Raw genomic sequence first — 20,538 nt, 5'->3', positions numbered from 1 at the left:
CGACTATGGCTGGGTATGGCTGGGTATCTCAGAGTATGGCTGGGTATCTCAGAGTATGGCGTTGTAGAGTATTGCGTTGCAGAGCACTGCAGGATATTGGAGGGTGTTGCAGAGCATTACAGAGTGTTGCACGGTATTGGCGGGTGTTGCAGAGCATTGCAGAGTGTTGCAGGGTATTGGTGGGTGTTGCAGAGCATTGCAGAGTGTTGCAGGGTATTGGCGGGTGTTGCAGAGTGTTGCAGAGTATTGCAGGGTATTGCAGGGTATTGCAGGGTATTGCAGAGTAATGCAGAGTAATGCAGAGTATTGCAGAGTAATGCAGAGTATTGAAGAGTAATGCAGAGTATTGCAGAGTAATGCAGAGTAATGCAGAGTAATGCAGAGTATTGTAGGGTATTGCAGGGTATTGCAGGGTATTGCAGAGTATTGCAGGGTATTGCAGAGTATTGCAGAGTATTACAGGGTATTGCAGAGTAATGCAGAGTAATGCAGAGTAATGGCAGGGTATTGCAGAGTATTTGCAGGAAATTGAGGGGTTAATTTTCGGTGAGCAGCGATGTGGGCACTGCAGATGCAGCCCACATTGCTGCCGACACCTATCTCTTCCCCCTCCGCTGTTCCGATCGGTACAGAGAGGGGGAGGGAGGAACGTTATGACGCCGGTTTGTTTACAAGTGATCACTCCGTCATTTGACGGAGCGATCACGTGGTAAATGGCCGCTATGAGCGGCCGTTTACCGTGATCCGTGATGCGCCGGGTCCTGTGGACCCGGCGGTCACGGATGCTCTCGATTGCGCGCCCCAGATGGCGCACGAGAGCGGAATTCTGGGAGGACGTCATATGACGGCCTCCCAGAGTTAAGAAACCGCCCTGTAGCCGTCATTCGGCTATAGGGCGGTTATTAAGTGGTTAAACATATATGGTGGGATTGCCCCAAAATAACCCCTTTTTGGGACAAAATACTAGAAATTATATGTTTGGTGACACGAAAGAAGATTAAGAAAAGTCCCTGGACGTGCCTATTCCACGACACTGAGATAGGAGTAACACAATACAGTAGCACGATAGTCCCGCATCTATTGAATGCAGCCAAAGCCCTGATCCCATGTTATTGGAAATCTACACAGATCCCAAAAATAACGGAGTGGGTGAAGAGGGTAGAGCAGACTAGGGTAATGGAAGAAGCGTTATATAAATTACAAGATACGGAGGGAGAAGGTCTTGGGACATGGCAACAATGGCTGTCATTCCTGGAGAGCGGGGACTGCTGTGCTATAATGGAGGGATAGGGGGACAGAGAGGGGGGTGACTGAGAAGGGGGAGAGAGGGGGGCAAACCTCCCCACTTTTTTTTTTTTTGCCCCAGGGTTATGGGAGGGGGGAGGGAGAGGGATATGTAATTTGAGGGAAGAAATCTTTTATAAGCAATTTGATGTATTATTTGTATCAATATGAAATTGTAAAATAAAGAACACAAAGGAAAAATGGGAAGGAAAAAAGAAAAGGATAGAAAGAGTGCCACAATGATGTTATGGAGAATAAGCGGAATTCTGAGCGACAAGCTGATTAGAATCCGCTAGAATAAAGCAACTGACTGAGATGGCACAAAAAAAAGAAAAAAAAAGAATCCACACTGCCTTCCTATCTCAGAGTTAGTGGACACAAATCACAAAACAGAATGAAATATAAAATATGTGACCCCCAGAAAGTGCTCCCACCTCTGCTGCCGTAATATTCTTGTGCAGTGGGGGTTCATATAACTGGGGAGCTATCACGGCACTCATCAAGAGGGCCTGACTATGTCCATCCTTTCTGCCCAGCTCTTCCATTCTTAGAGGCTGAAAACACAATCTTTGAATGGAGGATGGGCGGATAAATGAAAGGTCTACCCCTCCATTCATAAATCATGTTTTAGTTAAAGAGGTTGTGAAGTTAAGTAATGTCCCTTGTGCTTATTTTGTTTTTGTTTTTTGGCTTTAATTCACATTTTGTTACAATTTTGTTGGCAAATGAAACACACACATTAATGTAGAGCTCCACTACAGCATAACATCACATGATGTTTATATAGCATAGCAGATCTTTTGACCTTCAGACCTTTTTGGATTTCTGAAAAATGATAAAACCACCAAACACTTAGCTTTGAGGCCCATGTTTCTGACAGTCCTCTTCTTAGAGAGCCTATATGAAATTTTCATATGTGTGTAGCTACATCACGCATCTCTGAAAAGGCAAATAACTCAGCAGGGTTCACAAAACACCACCATGGCTAAAATATCTGATAAATTGAAGTCCCCCAAAAAAAGGCAACACATGACAGCCATATGCCAAAGGACTTCCAAGGACTCCCCACTATTTTCTGAAAGCACGAAACCTAACTTATTCAACAGCACAGGAGTTAGACCTAAGAGATGTCTACAGAAACAGTAGGCTCGGGCAAAGTTCTACAGAAACAGTAGGCTCTGGCAAAGTTCTACAGATATAGTAGGCTCGGGCAAAGTTCTACAGAAACAGTAGGCTCTGGCAAAGTTCTACAGATATAGTAGGCTCGGGCAAAGTTCTACAGAAACAGTAGGCTCTGGCAAAGTTCTACAGATATAGTAGGCTCGGGCAAAGTTCTACAGAAACAGTAGGCTCGGGCAAAGTTCTACAGATATAGTAGGCTCGGGCAAAGTCAAAGCAAAGGAATATTTAGGTCAGGAGGGGGATTAGGCAAAAGCTTTCTCTGAAAGTATGCATATCCTCCAACCAAAAAGCTTATGATTTTATACTTATCTTTATATGAATTCCCACTCTGAAACAAATTCCATGGACTAAAAGCTACATGGTCATGAGACTCCACAGTGAGTTCTATTACTTGTGTACTGCAAAATAAAAATATGCAACGTGTTAACCTCTGTTATAATACTGAGTTTCTGAACGTAACTTATTTTATTTGTTTGGGAACTGTAATAAAACATGATTTTATCTGTCAAGTATAGAAATACCTGATATGCTAATTGCGATTATTGCCAACACTAATAGTAGGCATGCAATTTCTGATTATATCTAATCTGCCAAGTATTGCTTAATACTTTTCCAAGGTCCTGTGTTTTTACAACACCTTATGTAACCAATGCAGCAGTACAGTAGAGTTTTTAAAAACGACAACATTCTTATGGAGAGTACCTTATTTGTTTCATTAATTTGTACCTGGGAACAATAACTGTGTCAGACTTGATGTATAGACTCATCCTGATTATCTTCAACTGCGGAATGACCTTACATTCATTCATATAGTCAAAAACACAAATAATGCACTGCCTGGCAAGCTTCATTAATAAGTAACGATATGTGCATTTAGAAGGGCAATCTGCATCTAGATGTATAATATATTATATTTATATATTATATATTTATATGTTATAAATAGATAGCTTAGTAATTTTGCAGATATAAATGTAAATGCCAGACCACTATAAAGGTGACAATAGCCCTGTTCTAATCTAGGAGTTCCAGAATTGAGACATACACGATATTAACAAAAGTATTGGGACACCTGCCTTTACACACACATATGAACTTTAATGGTATCCCAGTCTTAGTCCGTGTTCAATATTGAGTTGGCCCACCATTTGCAGTTATAAATGAACTCTTCTGGGAAGGCTGTCCACAAGGTTTAGGAGTGTGTCTGTGGGAATGTTTGACCATTCTTCCAGAAGCATATTTCTGAGGTCAGGCACTGATGTGGATGAGAAGGCCTGACTTGCAGTCTCCACTCTAATTCATCCCAAAGGTTATCTATTGGGTTGAGGTCAGGCTAGTCAAGTTCCTCCACCCCAAACTCACTCATCCATGTCTTAATGGACCTTGCTTTGTGCACTGGTCCAAATCATTTGGTGGAGTCGGATTGTTTTTCAGGGGTTGGGCTTGGCCCCTTAGTTCCAGTGAAGGAAACTCTTAAGGCATCAGCATACCAAGACATTTTTTTAACAATTCCATGCTCCCAACTTTATGGGAACAGTTTGGGGATGGCCCCTTCCTGTTCCAACATGATTGCACACTAGTGCACAAAACAAGGTCCATAAAGACATGAATGGTTTAAGATGGAGGAGTTTGACTGGCCTGCAACTCAACCTGATAGACAAAACACCTTTGATATGAATTGTAAGAGAGAGAGAGAGAGACTCTTTGCAGATTTACATGTAGAAATAACTTTATTGAGGAGATAACTGCAATGTCCCAGAGACATGTTGCAACCGATTAAAAAAAAACTGATTTAGAATCAAAGTGGACATCCAATGAGTACCAGGACTGTTTAAACAAGGGGCAAAAGCATTTGCCCTAGGCTCACAAGGACTGGTAATCAAGAGATACAGAAGTAAAAAAGCTTTATTCATAAATCTATATGGTTCTGTAGATTCAATTGCCAAAATAGAAAATTGTTGACTTGTTAGGGTCTGACACCAAAAGACTGTAAATACAAATGCCATTCAGTCAGTCCAATATAAACGAGCACTGAGTGTAGGGGAACTCCTTTTTTATACTGTTGTATCCAGAACACCTGGTCACCAATCAGGCATGTACTGGCCATCGGGACTACCGGGAGTTTCCCGGTGGGCCGATGGCTCAGTGGGCCACTCTGATGTAAGGGGGCTGCTGATCGGACACTCTGATGTAAGGGGGTGCTGATGGGACACTCTGATGTAAGGGGGTGCTGGTAATGGGACACTCTGATGTAAGGGGGCTGGTAATGGGACACTCTGTTGTAAGTGGGCTGGTAATGGGACACTCTGTTGTAAGGGGGCTGGTGATGGGACACTCTGTTGTAAGGGGGCTGGTAATGGGACACTCTGTTGTAAGGGGGCTGGTAATGGGACACTCTGTTGTAAGGGGGTGCTGGTAATGGGACACTCTGTTGTAAGGGGGTGCTGGTAATGGGACACTCTGTTGTAAGGGGGCTCGTAATGGGACACTCTGTTGTAAGTGGGCTGGTAATGGGACACTCTGTTGTAAGGGGGCTGGTGATGGGACACTCTGTTGTAAGGGGGCTGGTGATGGGACACTCTGTTGTAAAGGGGCTGGTGATGGGACATTCTGATGTAAGGGAGTGCTGATGGGACACTCAAAATGTAAGTGGGCCGGTCTGGATGAAGTCCAGGGCCAAATTTCTGTCCCAGTCCAGCCCTGTCACCAATACAAGTAGAGGGCCGAATTTTCCCAATAGAGACAGAGATAACAGCAAAAAATTTGGCTCCCCACTATCCAAAAATGTTTTGCCTAGAGATACACTTTAATCTATGTATGAGAATGTAATTAGCATTTTAATTGAGGCAATGAAAGGGCTACCATTGGTGACATGTTCCTCTTCTTTCTGTCACACTGATCCAGTTGTTTTAAGATGTTCTGAGGCTCTGATTTAGAACAAGTATGCTGGCGATAAATTCTCTGTTTTCAATCTGAAAGCTTGTGCCAGGACTCAAAATACTGAAGTTATAGACAGTCGGCTAACTAGGATTTTTAGATGGAGTTCAGCAATGGTAACTCCCACATTCAGCAAAAGTATAATTTAGCAGAGACTTTTATTGGTAAGTGTTAAAGTTTTAGGGGTGATTTCCCCCTACATATAGTGTGCTATATATAAAGTGAGTGTAAGTGGAGCATCGGTATATTAACTTATTACAAACACAATCAGTTTCTTTTATTGGGAAGCATTTACATCCGATGGGTTGTCATTAATTTTGTTGCCATTTTGACTGCATTTAGCTACTGACTTCCTGAGTTCAACTGACTAATCTAGAAAAACAGGTCAGCTGAGACCTGATGATAGCTATGTCATTTATGATATATAAGCTTTCAAGTTTTGCTTTGTCATTGCATTTCCAAGGTCATATGTGTTTGCAGCACAATATATAAGCAATGCAAATAGTATGGTGCTGCTTAGTGTATATATACAGGGCAACAAAGTCTAATTTTCTAATATCTACATACTTTTTTTGAGCCTAGTTAGAGAATAGGAGTAAACTATATCTGCTTTCCATTATAACAGTATCTGCTTTCCTCATTTTGGGCCAGCCGTACACAGTGCAAATTTATTTCCTGTAACCACGGGCTCGCACAAAATTTGCACGATTCCCCCATCAAAACAGATAGTGCTGACAGGGAAATCCCTCCTACCAAGCTATAGCAGATGCTAGCAATAATCGTAAGAAAATCTGGCAGGCTGGTTGTACCCAAGCTGATTAATCGATCCACTTGGTACATTCAGCCTGCCCATTAATGATTCGAACTGTGTATGGCCAGCTTTAGTGTAGTACTGTATTACAAACCTATTTATCCAAACATCAGATGGTGGATCAGTGTAAACATCAGATGATAGATTCCAATAGGAGGCTCTCAACAGGATATACAGTGTCAGGTACTCACCAGGGCAGAGTTGCTGAGAGCGGCTTCCCTTGCAACTGGGTGCACAGTACCCCTGAGAGTGGAACAGTGGGCACTGGGCATGGAGGGGCACAGGTTGCCAGCAGGTGAAGTATGCTGAAGGTCTTTTGGTAGAAGAGTGAGCCATGCAGGGTGGACTTGGCACTTGGCTGGAGGAAGCCCGACTGGGCTCAAACACCTGAAGCTGGGAGTGGAGCCTGGAGCAGAATCGGATGAGAAGGCCAGGGGTCAAGCACAAGAAAGTCCAAACAGGTTCAGAGTCTTGGAAACAAGCCGGGGTCATGCACAGAAGTCAAGCAGCAGGCCGAGCATCAAACACAAGGAGCAGGCAGAGACAGGTCCAGGAGGAAGCCAAGGGTCAAACACAGGTATTCAGCAGATAGAGAAGTCCGAGAGGCAAGCCAAGGGTCAGATGCAGGAGAGGTCCAAAAGTAGTCGGGTCAATCCGGGTCACAACGGGTAGGCACAGGAAACAGGAACACTGGAGCTGAAAAGACAAACCAGCAATGACACAGAACACAGAGCTGCCTTTTATAGGTCTGCCAGGGGAAATTACATTGTGCACATAGCCGTGCGCACATACGCCCACAGTTGCGCCGCATCGCGCGTGCCGACCCGCAATACCGTGTGTGCGCGAACCTGCTAATTTGCACACCGTATGCGCAGACCCACCACATAGCGCACCTGCGTGCACCGTTCCATTCTACCCCGCAGGCGCACAGGGAAGCACTGACGCTGACAGGATTGTAATCTGCTAGTCCTCTGACATACAGGCACCCAGAAATGAAAAGAGGATTGACTAATAGCGAAGTACTGTTATAAAAGTTGATTCAATGCGCATAGGGATCGGTACTTACAAAAAAATGGTTAAAAACAGGCATGGATATATAGCTGTAGATACAGGAAGCAGCCGTTCATAGCATGCGATCCACTGACCAAAAGTGACGTCAAACCAGGAAATTATGTCAATGCATTTCTCCCCCCTCAGGGCGTCATCAAGGACCTCCACTTCAGTTGCATTTATTTGGATTGTTATTTGTTGATTTCACTGATATTGTGTGTTGCGAGCGCTGTTTTTTTTATACACATTTAGCCAATGATTAGCACCTCGTCTACAGCAGCTGCATTTCATTATCACTTAGTTGTTTCCATCAGCGCAAGTTTATATTTAAAAATATAGTTTAACAAAAAAAAAGTTAAGCTAGCCTCCCGTATTACCCCACCTTCAACTTTCATGGTTCAGTTTTTTGCTAGTGTCCTAGGAGGTGGGACACTTTTTCATCAGCTCTGCTCATCATCTCCATTTTGCATGTTTTTTTTACTTATTTTGCTTTTTCTCAATATACTCTGTTCTCAGCAGATGTTTTCTCTCTTCAGTCCAGACATTTAATGTGCTGCTTTAGCTGGTCTCTATACTGCAGCTATTTGGCTTGGCTATTTCTCCGAAACAACTTTGAAGGCTGTATCCAAACTTCACTAGACCAAAGATAACAGGACTAGAATAGGAAGTGACTTTTAGACACTGGGCTTTGCTTGTGCCCCTTTGTGTACTGTTTTTGCTAAGTGCAGGGTGCTCTACAGGTTACATAGTTAGTTACATAGTTTGTAAGGTTGAATAAAGACACCAGTCCATCCAGTTCAACCTGAGTGAGTGTCTACAATTGTCCCTATCTCTGTACATTGCACGCTCACATTGGTCCCTACCCTCAAGGCGCCCACAATTCAAGGTCCCCATTCATATTCTAGGGCCAATTTTTGGACGGAAGCCAATTAACCCACCAGCATGTCTTTGGAGTGTGGGAGGAAACCAGAGTACCCGGAGGAAACCCACACAGGCACAGTGAGAACATGCAAACTCCCGGCAGGTAGTATCGTGGTTGGGGTTCGAACCAGCGACCCTTTTTACTGCTAGGTGAGAGTGCTAGCCACTATGCCACTGTGCTGCCCATAGGTCTAGAGACATGGCACAGCCTGTGGTGTTACCCAATCTCTGCAGCATCAATTGATAAGTAAGACCATCCAGGTTGTGCTATACTTTGCATTTACATAGCACACCTGAATACCTTTGCTCTGTCAGACACAGTTCCCTAAATTGTGACCTTGGAGCTCTTGTCTCTCTCTGCAGTCTCTCTTTTAGGTTGAGCCTTTGAATGTGTGGAGCTATGTGTGTCCTTTGGGCATTGGATTCTGCATATTGGCACTGTCATGCTTCTTCTGTCCTGTATCAGTCAACTGTTGACCACTTCTTAGGTTCAGAGCCGTGGCACAGCCGGTGATGTGGTACAGTCTCTACAGTTTCACTATGTTTGAGTGTCTGTTTGTATTTACTATATTCCTATATCTAAATGCTAATACACTGAACTCTGGCTGGAGCGATGTGGAACGTGCTTCCAGCAAAAATGCCACTGAGCATATATGCAGCACCATGGGAGAAGGCCTACTTCAGTATATAAGTGTAATTCTGGCAAGGAGTTAAATAAGTTACTACTTAAAGCATTAGCCACTTAAAACAAACTGCTTATTTATGGGTTGGCATTACTGCTAGGCATTAAAAGTGGGGCCATTAGACATCAGAGTGTGTTCTTAGGTCCAGGACAATGTAGAGATTTGCTAAACCTTCCATCCAGTACAGAAGAACACATTTTAGGAAATCATCCTTTAGACATCATTTTAAATTGTCTTTTTTCCCTATTGTTGCTAGGATCTTTAGCCAGCATCCAATGGTGAATGACGATCTTCCAAACCGAATTATTGCAGGCACTGTACTGGTGAAGTGCAACGTGTTAAGGTTTACAGAAACAGATGCCATTTTTGATGATGAGACTGTAGAAAAGAACATTGATGCTGTCATATTCGCAACAGGCTATAACTTCAGCTTCCCTTTTTGCAAAGAGATTAAAGTGGAAAAAAACAAAGTGTCATTATATAAATACACTTTTCTGCCAGAGCTGGAGAAACAGACTCTGGCTGTCATTGGTTTGATACAACCACTTGGAGCCATCATGCCCATTTCGGAACTTCAGTGTCGATTGGCTGTAAGAGCCTTCACTGGTAAGTACCCATATATTTAAAGATATCAGTGGGAGAATGAAAAACAGTTATATTCAGTGTTAGATTTCTTGCCATATACTGAGCTTCTACTAGCAGAGAGCTGCCATTAAAATATATATATTTTTCTTTTAAAATATTGTATTTTCAATAAAATAAAAACAATGGAAAACAGAATTAAAATTATAATGCATACAATTATTCTGAGTGGTTCAACTATAGAAAATCTTGTGATGCTCCTGTTTTTGGAGGGCCCACTGAGGGGAACATGAGGATACTCCGGGCATCCCTTTGGGGGATCATGCTGTGCCCAGGGAATATCTCCCAAATCCCTTCCCAGGAGAGCCTAGCTGGAGGTTTCCGACAACCAAGGCTGCCAGGAAGTAAACTTTGGAGCTGAGGCCTATAGTCCCTTCTAGATGGGGGATTGTTATATAGTCTTCTCCGAGGCGGATGTACCATAGGTGCACTCGGTGTGAGGAGAATATGTTAAATGTATGGTGAGAGAGGCGAGGAGTAGCAGAAAGCAGGAGAAGAGGAGGGGGTGAGGCAGAGAAAAGAAGGGAAAAGCCAAACAGCAGAGAGGGAGTGGTGGGACCAGTTCATTAGACTTGTATCCCAGCTATAAGAGATATGCCCATATATTTGGTCCTGGGTTCCCAAGTTGCTTCAAACTCCTTGGTTTTGTCTAAGAGGATGCATAATGCTTACATGATCCATGAGATTTTTCTTTTGGTGGCAGGAAGAGAAACCTTTGGTTGTTTCCATGCCTTAGCTATAAAATATCTTTTTAAAATGTGTTGCTGTGAAAGGCTGCATCAGATTTCTCAGTCTTCACTAATAGGTACCCATATATTAAAATCTTAGTGGGAAAATATAAAACAGTAATATTCACTGTTAGATTTATTGCCATATATTATTATTATTATTCACGATTTATATAGCTCCAACAGTTTACGCAGCATAATTACAGTACAGTTCAATACAGAAGGGAAAGGAGGGCCTTGCTCGTAGAGCTTACATTCTAAAGGGAGGGGGTGGTGGTACAAAAGGTAATAGATGCAGGGAATGATTTGATGGGGTTGTTAGGTGGGTGTGTGATAGGCTTCCCTGAATAAGTGAGTTTTCAGGGATCTCCTAAAGTTGGACAGGTTAGGGGTTGATCGGATATACCAGGGCAGGGAATTCCAGAGCATGGGAGAGGCTCTGGAGAAGTCCTGAAGACGAGCATGAGAGGTGGTAACAAGGGACCTGGAGAGCAGGAGGTCCTAGGAGGAGCGGAGAGGACAATTTGGGCGATATCTGCAGATGAGATTGGTGATGTAGCTGGGGGCGATGTTGTGGATGGCCTTGTATGTTGCGGTTAGCATTTTGAGTTTTATATGGTGGGGTAGGGGAGATACTGAGCTTCTACTATGAGGGACCTGTAATTACAATATTTCTGTAAATGTTTTCCTGTTAAAGGCCTTATGAATTTTCTCAGTCCATAACAGTACTCTAGTATTTTTTTGTTTTTCCCTGTGCTTGATGAAAGATTTTTTTTTTAAAGTTGGCCATACATGAATTTATTTTTTAATCAGCCAGCAGGCTGATTCAAAAATGTAATAATTAAACACTGCGCTATTGTATTTTGTCAGGAGGACTCCTCTGCTGCCAAAATACACTGATTGGTGCTACAGCCGATTGGCTGCATGTGCTGATCGAACGAAAATTCCCCAGCAGTCCCATTCGAGAGAAGTTGATCATTAGATCAACTCCTTTTGAACAGGAACAGTCATAGATGGATCAAAAATGTTCCGGTCCCTGCTGAATCGGTCAAATTTTGATCCATCTATGGCTAGTTTAACATATCAGGAAAAAAGAGGCGAAATTTGCGCTACAGGATAAAATGGAACCTAAAGATTATTTTTATATAGATGCTGCAGTTCGAATATATACCAAAGAGTTATATATGTGTGTGAAATAGAGAAAAAAAAAAACTGCGCAATCCCTAATAACTCATATTAGGATTTGAACATCTCCCCCAAATGAAGTGAAGAATAAAAATGTGCAATATTACATGAAAATACCATACACATCAAACCTATTATGTGTCATATTTTTCAAACCACATATGGTGATAAATCTATAACAATAACACTAAAATAATGTTATTAAATACATAAACAGTGAGTTTCAATGATAGCAATGCTCAGAATTAGGGATGAGCCGAACACCCCCCTGTTCGGTTTGCACCAGAACCTGCGAACAGACCTAAACTTCGTGTGAACTTTAGAACCCTATTAAAGTCTATGGGACTCGAACGTTCACAATCTAAAGTGCTCATTTTAAAGGGTAATATGAAAGTTACTGTCCTAAAAAGTGTTTGGGGACCTGGGTCCTGCCCCAGGGGACATGGATCAATGCAAAAAAAAGTTTTAAAAACGGCCGTTTTTTCAGGAGCAGTGATTTTAATAATGATTAAAGTGAAACAATAAAAGTGTAATATTCCTTTAAATTTCGTAGCTGGGGGGTATCTATAGTGTGCCTGTGAAGGGGCGCATGTTTCTGGTGCTTAGAACTGTCGCTCCACAAAGTGTCATTTGTGCAGGAAAAAAAGTCTTTTAAAATCACTTGCGGCTAAATTGTCGGGTCTCCGTAATACAGAGAACACTCAATGAGTGTTCTCTGTATTAGCCGACAATTCATTCATTCATTGATTAAAAAAAAAAAAAAAAAAAAAAAGCGTGGGGGTTCCCCTAAATTCAATCAAAAGGCCCTTCAGGTCTGACATGGATATTAAGGGGAACCCCGTGTCAAATAAAAAAAAAAAATTGACGTGGGGGTCCCCCCAAATATCCATACCAGACCCTTCAGGTCTGATATGGATATTAAGGGGAACCCCGCATCAAATTAAAAAAAAAATTTGACGTGGGGGTCCCCCTAAATATCCATACCAGACCCTTTATCCGAGCATGCAACCTGGCAGGCCGCAGGAAAAGAGGGGGGGACGAGAGAGCGGCCCCCCCTCCCTCCTGAACCGTACCAGGCCACATACCCTCAACATTGGGAGGATGCTTTGGGGGTCTGTGACCCCTCAAAGCACCTTGTCCCCATGTTGATAAGGACAAGGGCCTCATCCTCACAACCCTGGCCGTTGGTTGTGAGGGTCTGCGGGCGGGGGGCTTATCAGAATCTGGAAGCCCCCTTTAACAAGGGGACCCCCAGATCCCGGCCCCCCCCCTGTTTGAAATGGTAAGGGGGTACAAAAGTACCCCTACCATTTCACAAAGAAAGTGTCAAAATGGTTAAATAAGACAAACACACTTTTGAAAAATTCCTTTATTAAAAATAAAAAAAATAAAATAAAAATTCCAGCGGTGCTAATCCACTCTTGCTATCCAGCGACGGGTCTCCGGGGTCCAGCGATGGATGATCATATCCAGCGCCGGGGGATCTCTCAGTCCAGCGCTGTCCATACCTCCTTCTTCTGTCTCCACTGCGGAGACAATGCAGAGAGCCGAGCGCTGACATTTCTTATATTGGGAGGGCGGGGCCACCCCTCACCTGACCCCGCCCCTCTGACGCAGGAGAGGGAAGCCAGGGGTTCCCCAGTGACGTGTGGGTGACCCCGCCCCCTCTGATGTAACGGAAACCTGCGTTACATCAGAGGGGGCGGGGTCACCCACACGTCACTGGGGAACCCCTGGCTTCCCTCTCCTGCGTCAGAGGGGCGGGGTCAGGTGAGGGGTGGCCCCGCCCTCCCAATATAAGAAATGTCAGCGCTCGGCTCTCTGCATTGTCTCCGCAGTGGAGACAGAAGAAGGAGGTATGGACAGCGCTGGACTGAGAGATCCCCCGGCGCTGGATATGATCATCCATCGCTGGACCCCGGAGACCCGTCGCTGGATAGCAAGAGTGGATTAGCACCGCTGGAATTTTTTTTTTATTTTTTTTATTTTTAATAAAGGAATTTTTCAAAAGTGTGTTTGTCTTATTTAACCATTTTGACACTTTCTTTGTGAAATGGTAGGGGTACTTTTGTACCCCCTTACCATTTCAAACAGGGGGGGGGCCGGGATCTGGGGGTCCCCTTGTTAAAGGGGGCTTCCAGATTCTGATAAGCCCCCCGCCCGCAGACCCTCACAACCAACGGCCAGGGTTGTGAGGATGAGGCCCTTGTCCTTATCAACATGGGGACAAGGTGCTTTGAGGGGTCACAGACCCCCAAAGCATCCTCCCAATGTTGAGGGTATGTGGCCTGGTACGGTTCAGGAGGGAGGGGGGGCCGCTCTCTCGTCCCCCCCTCTTTTCCTGCGGCCTGCCAGGTTGCGTGCTCGGATAAAGGGTCTGGTATGGATATTTAGGGGGACCCCCACGTCAAATTTTTTTTTTAATTTGATGCGGGGTTCCCCTTAATATCCATATCAGATCTGAAGGGTCTGGTATGGATATTTGGGGGGACCCCCACGTCAATTTTTTTTTTAAATTTGACACGGGGTTCCCCTTAATATCCATGTCAGACCTGAAGGGCCTTTTGATTGAATTTAGGGGAACCCCCACGCTTTTTTTTTTTTTTTTTTTTTTTTAATGAATGAATGAATGAATTGTCGGCTAATACAGAGAACACTCATTGAGTGTTCTCTGTATTACGGAGACCCGACAATTTAGCCGCAAGTGATTTTAAAAGACTTTTTTTCCTGCACAAATGACACTTTGTGCAGCGACAGTTCTAAGCACCAGAAACATGCGCCCCTTCACAGGCATACTATAGATACCCCCCAGCTACGAAATTTAAAGGAATATTACACTTTTATTGTTTCACTTTAACCACTTCAGGACCGCCGTATTGCCATTGTACGTCAGCACAATGGCACAGGCAGGCAGAATCACGTACATCTACGTGATTGCCTTCCAGCGGGTGGGGGGTCCCATCGGACCCCCTCCCGCTGGTTACGGCGGTCCGATTCGGTCCAGCAGCGATCCGTGATGAGGGGATGGCCGTTCGTTTTCGGCCACCCCCTCTGGATCGCTCCTGGCCAATGAGAAGCTTCCTCCCCTGTGTATTGTTTACACAGGAAGGAGGAAGTAATGGCATTCTCCTCGGGGCGGTCTTTTTGACCGGACTACGAGGAGAAGAGTAAAAGTAAGTCTGCACGAACACTACACTGACATGTAGGTACACACAGGCACACAAACCCCCCCCGATCCCCCCCCCGATCGCCCCCCGATCCCCCCCCCCGCCCCCCTCCCCCCCCAGTCACAGTGTCACTGATTGCATTGATCATTTCTTTACTGATCAATGCATTCAGTGTCAGTTGTGACAGTAAAAACTGTCAGGACAGTTAGTGTTAGGTCCAGGGTAGCCCCCTATCACCCCCCAATAAAGATTTAACCCCCTGATTGCCCCTAGAGTTAACCCTTTCACCCCCTTTTGCCAGTGTCACTAAGCGATCATTTTTCTGATCGCTGCATGTGTCGCTAGTGTCGCTAGGTAGCTAGTTATTTTTTTAGGTTCACCGCCAGGTTTTTATATCGCTAGGTACCCCGATATACTACCCAATAATGTTTTTAACCCCCTGATTGCCGCTAGTTAACCCTTTCACCCCCTTTTGCCAGTGTCACTAAGCGATCGTTTTTCTGATCGCTGCATTAGTGTCGCTACAGTCGCTAGGTAGCTAGTTATTTTTTTAGGTTCACCGCCAGGTTTTTATAGCGCTAGGTACCCCGATATACTACCCAATAATGGTTTTAACCCCCTGATTTCCGCTAGTTAACCCTTTCACCCCCTTTTGCCAGTGTCACTAAGCGATAATTTTTCTGAACGCTGCATCAGTGTCGCTAGTGTCGCTAGGTAGCTAGTTAACTAGGCTCCCAAAAAGTCCCCCACATGTGGTATCCCCGTACTCGGGAGAAGCAGCAGAATTTATTTTGGGGTGTAATTTGACTTCTGCCCATAGCATGTGTGAGCAATATATCATTTAGTGACAACTTTGTGCAAAAAAAAAAAAGTTTGTAATATTCCCGCAACTTTTGGCAAAATATAAAATATTCCATGGACTCAACATGCCTCTCAGTAAATAGCTTGGGGTGTCTACTTTCCAAAATGGGGTCATTTGGGGGGGTTTTGTGCTATTTTGGCATTTTATGGCCTTCGAAACTGTGATAGGTAGTGAGGAGTTAAATCAAAAATTTGCACCCTTAGAAATCCTGAAGGTGGTGATTGGTTTTCGGGGTGCCGTGCGCGACTAGACTCCCAAAAAGTCCCACACATGTGGTATCCCCGTACTCGGGAGAAGCAGCAGAATGTATTTTGGGGTGTCATTTCACATATAACCATGGCATGTGTGAGCAATATATCATTTAGTGACAACTTTTTGTAAAAAAAATTTTTTTTTTTTTTTTTTGTCATTATTCAATCCCTTAGGACAAAAAAAATAAATATTCAATGGGCTCAACATACCCATCAGCAATTTCCTTGGGGTGTCTACTTTCCAAAATGGGGTCATTTGGGGGGGATTTGTACTGCCCTGCCATTTTAGCACCTCAAGAAATGAGATCGGCAGTCATAAATTAAAAGCTGTGTAAATTCCAGAAAATGTACTCTAGTTTGTAGACGCTATAACTTTTGCGCAAACCAAAAAATATACGCTTATTGACATTTTTTTTACTAAAGACATGTGGCTGAATAAATTTTGCCCTCAATGTATGACTAAAATTTAGTTTATTCGATTTTTCTTATAACAAAAAGAAGAAAATATCTTTTTTTTTCAAAATTTTCGCTCTTTTTTCATTTATATCGCAAAAAAAAAAAAATCGCAGAGGCAATCAAATACCATCAAAAGAAAGCTCTATTTGTGGGAAGAAAAGGACGCAAATTTCGTTTGGGTGCAATATTGCATGACCGCGCAATTACCAGTTAAAGCAGCGCAGTGCGAAATTGCAAAAAGACCTCTGGTCCTTAAGGTGTTTATTGGTCCGGAACTGAAGTGGTTAATCATTATTAAAATCACTGCTCCTGAAAAAACGGCCGTTTTTAAAACTTTTTTTTGCATTGATCCATGTCCCCTGGGGCAGGACCCGGGTCCCCAAACACTTTTTAGGACAGTAACCTGCATATTACCCTTTAAAATGAGCACTTTAGATTTCTCCCATAGACTTGTATAGGGCTTTTCGAATTTGCTGCGAACAGCCCAAATTGTTCACTGTTCGCTGAACAGGCGAACAGGCAATGTTCGAGTAGAACATGAGTTCGACTCGAACTCGAAGCTCATCCCTACTCAGAATGAACACAAAAATTAAAAAAATGTGCATAAGTGGTTAATATGTCCTCATTATAATAGTCCTTGTGGGAATACAGTAAAGCAAAATTTAAGTGCCGTTGCACTATACACCAAAAACCATCACGTGTCCATAGAAGAAGTGCAAGGACTCTGAATCGTGTGTCAACGTAGAACAAAACGGAGTGCACCACCACCAAAAGAATAAAATTGGCTCCTTACCAGATGCCCTAGTAAGGTGCGCTTATTCAAAGATCAGGTCGGAATATGCATCACGCTTGAATCGTCCAAACCCAATTCCGCTTTGAGGCAAAACTCGGATGTATTTCAACGGGAAGGCAAATGGTTCACCATAGAAAGGAAAAACACTCCATATAGTGTAAAACCATTTATTAAAAAATAAAGTAGAGGGAAAATTTGCACTTACAAAATTAAAATGAATACAGGCATATCACCAGAAGGAAGCGTCGGCCGATCGCAACTCCTAAAGCGTATCCCAGTTCTGCTGTTATTCTAGTGAGGCAAAAACATAGCGTGTCACACCGCCCATAGCGTGTCACACCGACGCTTCCTTCTGGTGATATGCCTGTATTCATTTTAATTTTGTAAGTGCAAATTTTCCCTCTACTTTATTTTTTAATAAATGGTTTTACACTATATGGAGTGTTTTTCCTTTCTATGGTGAACCATTTGCCTTCCCGTTGAAATACATCCGAGTTTTGCCTCAAAGCGGAATTGGGTTTGGACGATTCAAGCGTGATGCATATTCCAACCTGATCTTTGAATAAGCGCACCTTACTAGGGCATCTGGTAAGGAGCCAATTTTATTCTTTTGGTGGTGGTGCACTCTGTTTTGTTCTACGTTGACACACGATTCAGAGTCCTTGCACTTCTTCTATGGACACGTGATGGTTTTTGGTGTATAGTGCAACGGCACTTAAATTTTGCTTTACTGTATTCCCACAAGGACTATTATAATGAGGACATATTAACCACTTATGCACATTTTTTTTTTTTTTTGTGTTCATTCTGAGCATTGCTATCATTGAAACTCACTGTTTATGTATTTAATAACATTATTTTAGTGTTATTGTTATAGATTTATCACCATATGTGGTTTGAAAAATATGACACATAATAGGTTTGATGTGTATGGTATTTTCATGTAATATTGCACATTTTTATTCTTCACTTCGTTTGGGGGAGATGTTCAAATCCTAATATGAGTTATTAGGGATTGCGCAGTTTTTTTCTTTTCTCTAGTTTAACATATCGGCAGGCCGGCAGCTATCTCAGCTGTGCATACTTAGACCCATGGATATGCAAAATTCTGATGTCAGCAAACTGGTTGATGCAAAGCAGAGCAGATATAACTCTTTATGCCAGCACTTAATAGCTGCATCCACATGCAGTCAATTTGCAGTATACAGTGACAGATATTTAACAGTTCTAGACTCAGTACTTGTATTGTTTTATTCAAATAAGAATGAAAATATCATGTCCTTAACCAGTTGCCTACTGGTCACTTACACCCCCTTCCTGCCCAAGCCATTTTTCGGCTTTCAGCACTGTTGCACTTTGAATGACATTTGCGCGGTCATGCTACACTGTACCCAAACACATTTTCTATCATTTTCTTCACACAAATAGAGCTTTCTTTTGGTGGTATTTAATCTGTGTTTTTTTTTTTTGCAACAAAAAAAAGACCAAAAATGTTGAAATTTTTCTCCTTTACTGATGTACACTGATGAGGCAGCACTGATGGGTATTGATAGGCTGAACTGGTGGGCATTGATGAGGTGGTACTTATGGGCACTGATGAGGTGGCACTTATGAGCACTGATAGGCAGCACTGATGGGAACTGTTAGGTGGTACTGATGGGCAATGATAGGCTGAACTGGTGGACATTGATGAGGTGGCACTTATGGGCACTGATAGGTGGCACTGATGAGCACTGATAGGCGGCACTGATGGGCACTAATAGGCGGTATTGATGGGCATTGATGGGTGTCACTGATGGGCATTGATTGACAGCAATGATTGGCAATGATGAGCAGCAGTGACAGGCGGCATTGATAGCCAGAACTGACTGGCATCGCTAATGGCCACTGATTGCTGGAACTTGTAGGCAGTGGTGGGCACTGATTGCTGCCACTGGTGGGCACTGATTGCTGCCACTGGTGGGCAATGGTGGGCACTGATTGGTGACACTGTTGGATCTATATTGTAATCAGGGCACTGATGATCAGTGCCCTAATTACAGGCCTAGATGTCCCCCTGCGTGGAGATGCCGATGATCGGCTCTTCTCGCCACACACTCTGTCAATGATTACTGACATCTCCGTGTTTCTCCGTGTTTACATGTGACCGGCTGTGATTGAACACACGGAAGCGGCTCTTTACAGAGATTGGGTTCGCACTGTGTCCTAGTAGCATGGCGCGATCGCCGCGCTGTGCACCCCCTTATTGAGGATCAATTAGGGAGCCTTGCATGATAAGGTTGCCAACTCGGAAACCCGCCTTGCAGACGTAATAGCCACTAGAAAGACTACTTTCTGAGAGAGCGTCAATAAAGGGATCTCCCTAATGTTTTCAAACGGTGGTTGCTGAAACACCGGGAGCACCAGATTCAAATCCCATGGGGGCAGTGGTGGTCATATCGGAGGGGCCACATGCAGAACCCCCTGAACCAACGTACACGCCAGTGAGTGAATCGCTAACGGTCGCTGAAAAAAGACAGCCAAAGCTGATATCTGCCCCTTTATGGTGCTTAATGCAAGTTTCTGATCCACTCCTCACTGCAAAAACAGCAGGATCCTGGAAACTGAATATGTACGCGGCCGCCACCCCATCTCCTCACACCTGGAGATGTAGGACTTCCACATGCGATGATAAATCTTCTGGGAAGAAGACTTACGTGCCCTCAGCATAGTGGAAATTACTGAAGCTGACAGTCCTCTGTCCCTCAGCATCTGGCTTTCAACAGCCATGCCGTTAAAACCAGCGACGGTAAAGCAGGATGAAGTATCGGACCATGTGAGAGCAGGTCCTCCTGCATCGGCAGCTGCAAAGGGACAACTGCCACCATTCATACTATGTCGGCGTACCAAGGACATCAAGGCCAATCTGGGGCAATCAGAATCACCAGAATCCCCTCAGCCTCCACTCTGCATAGCAGACGAGGGAGGAGTCTGAGTGGGGGAAAGGTATAAATCAGCCGACAATGCCCCCATGGGGCCACCATCGAGTCTGACACGTCTACCCAGGGATCTTTTGACCTGCCCACAAACCTCTGTACCTTCCAATTGAGCGGAGAGGCTAGGAGGTCCACATCTGGCATGCTCCAGGCTAGGAGCCAAAACACTTCCAGATTAGACATGTGCATTCGTTTTCGTCCGAATGCATTTTCTTCCGAATTTCAGCTATTTTCGTTTTCGTTTTGACAAACGATAACGAAAGCACAGAATCCGAAAAACGAAAGATCCAACATGAATAAATGCTTTATTTTCGTTTTCATTGTTACAACAGTTCGATATAGAATAGGAGATTCGACGTGACTCTGACAATAACAATCTGTGTCTATAGAACCTGTGGTCGAATGTGCCTAACCTTATCTCTATTAGTCCAAGATTATATAGAGAAAATATTTGACAGAGAAAAAAGATTTGACTGAGAGAAAAGTTTCTGCAAGTTACTGTCCTAAAAAGTGTTTGGGGACCCGGGTCCTGCCCCAGGGGACATGGATCAATGCAAAACAAAATTTTAAAAACGTCCGTTTTTTCGGGAGCAGTGATTTTAATATTGATT

General features: G+C 43.7%; 1 protein-coding gene across 1 annotated transcript in view; it reads left to right on the top strand.

Annotated features, from left to right (window-relative positions):
- The window catches only part of LOC143928260 (flavin-containing monooxygenase 5-like), a 94,596-nt gene that overhangs the window by 60,253 nt on the left and 13,805 nt on the right, over positions 1 to 20,538 (top strand). The window contains exon 7 of the mRNA XM_077453023.1: positions 9,125 to 9,474. Within this exon, the coding sequence (XP_077309149.1) occupies positions 9,125 to 9,474 (350 nt within the window). The remainder of the gene's footprint in view (positions 1 to 9,124; positions 9,475 to 20,538) is intronic.

This window comes from Lithobates pipiens, unplaced genomic scaffold (assembly GCF_037356315.1).
Source record: "Lithobates pipiens isolate NorthernLeopardFrog02 unplaced genomic scaffold, aLitPip1_a1.2 Scaffold_23, whole genome shotgun sequence".
Classification (NCBI taxonomy): domain Eukaryota; kingdom Metazoa; phylum Chordata; class Amphibia; order Anura; family Ranidae; genus Lithobates; species Lithobates pipiens.
The sequence above is the reverse complement of the archived record's forward strand: the minus strand, read 5'-3'. Positions and strand labels throughout refer to the sequence as shown.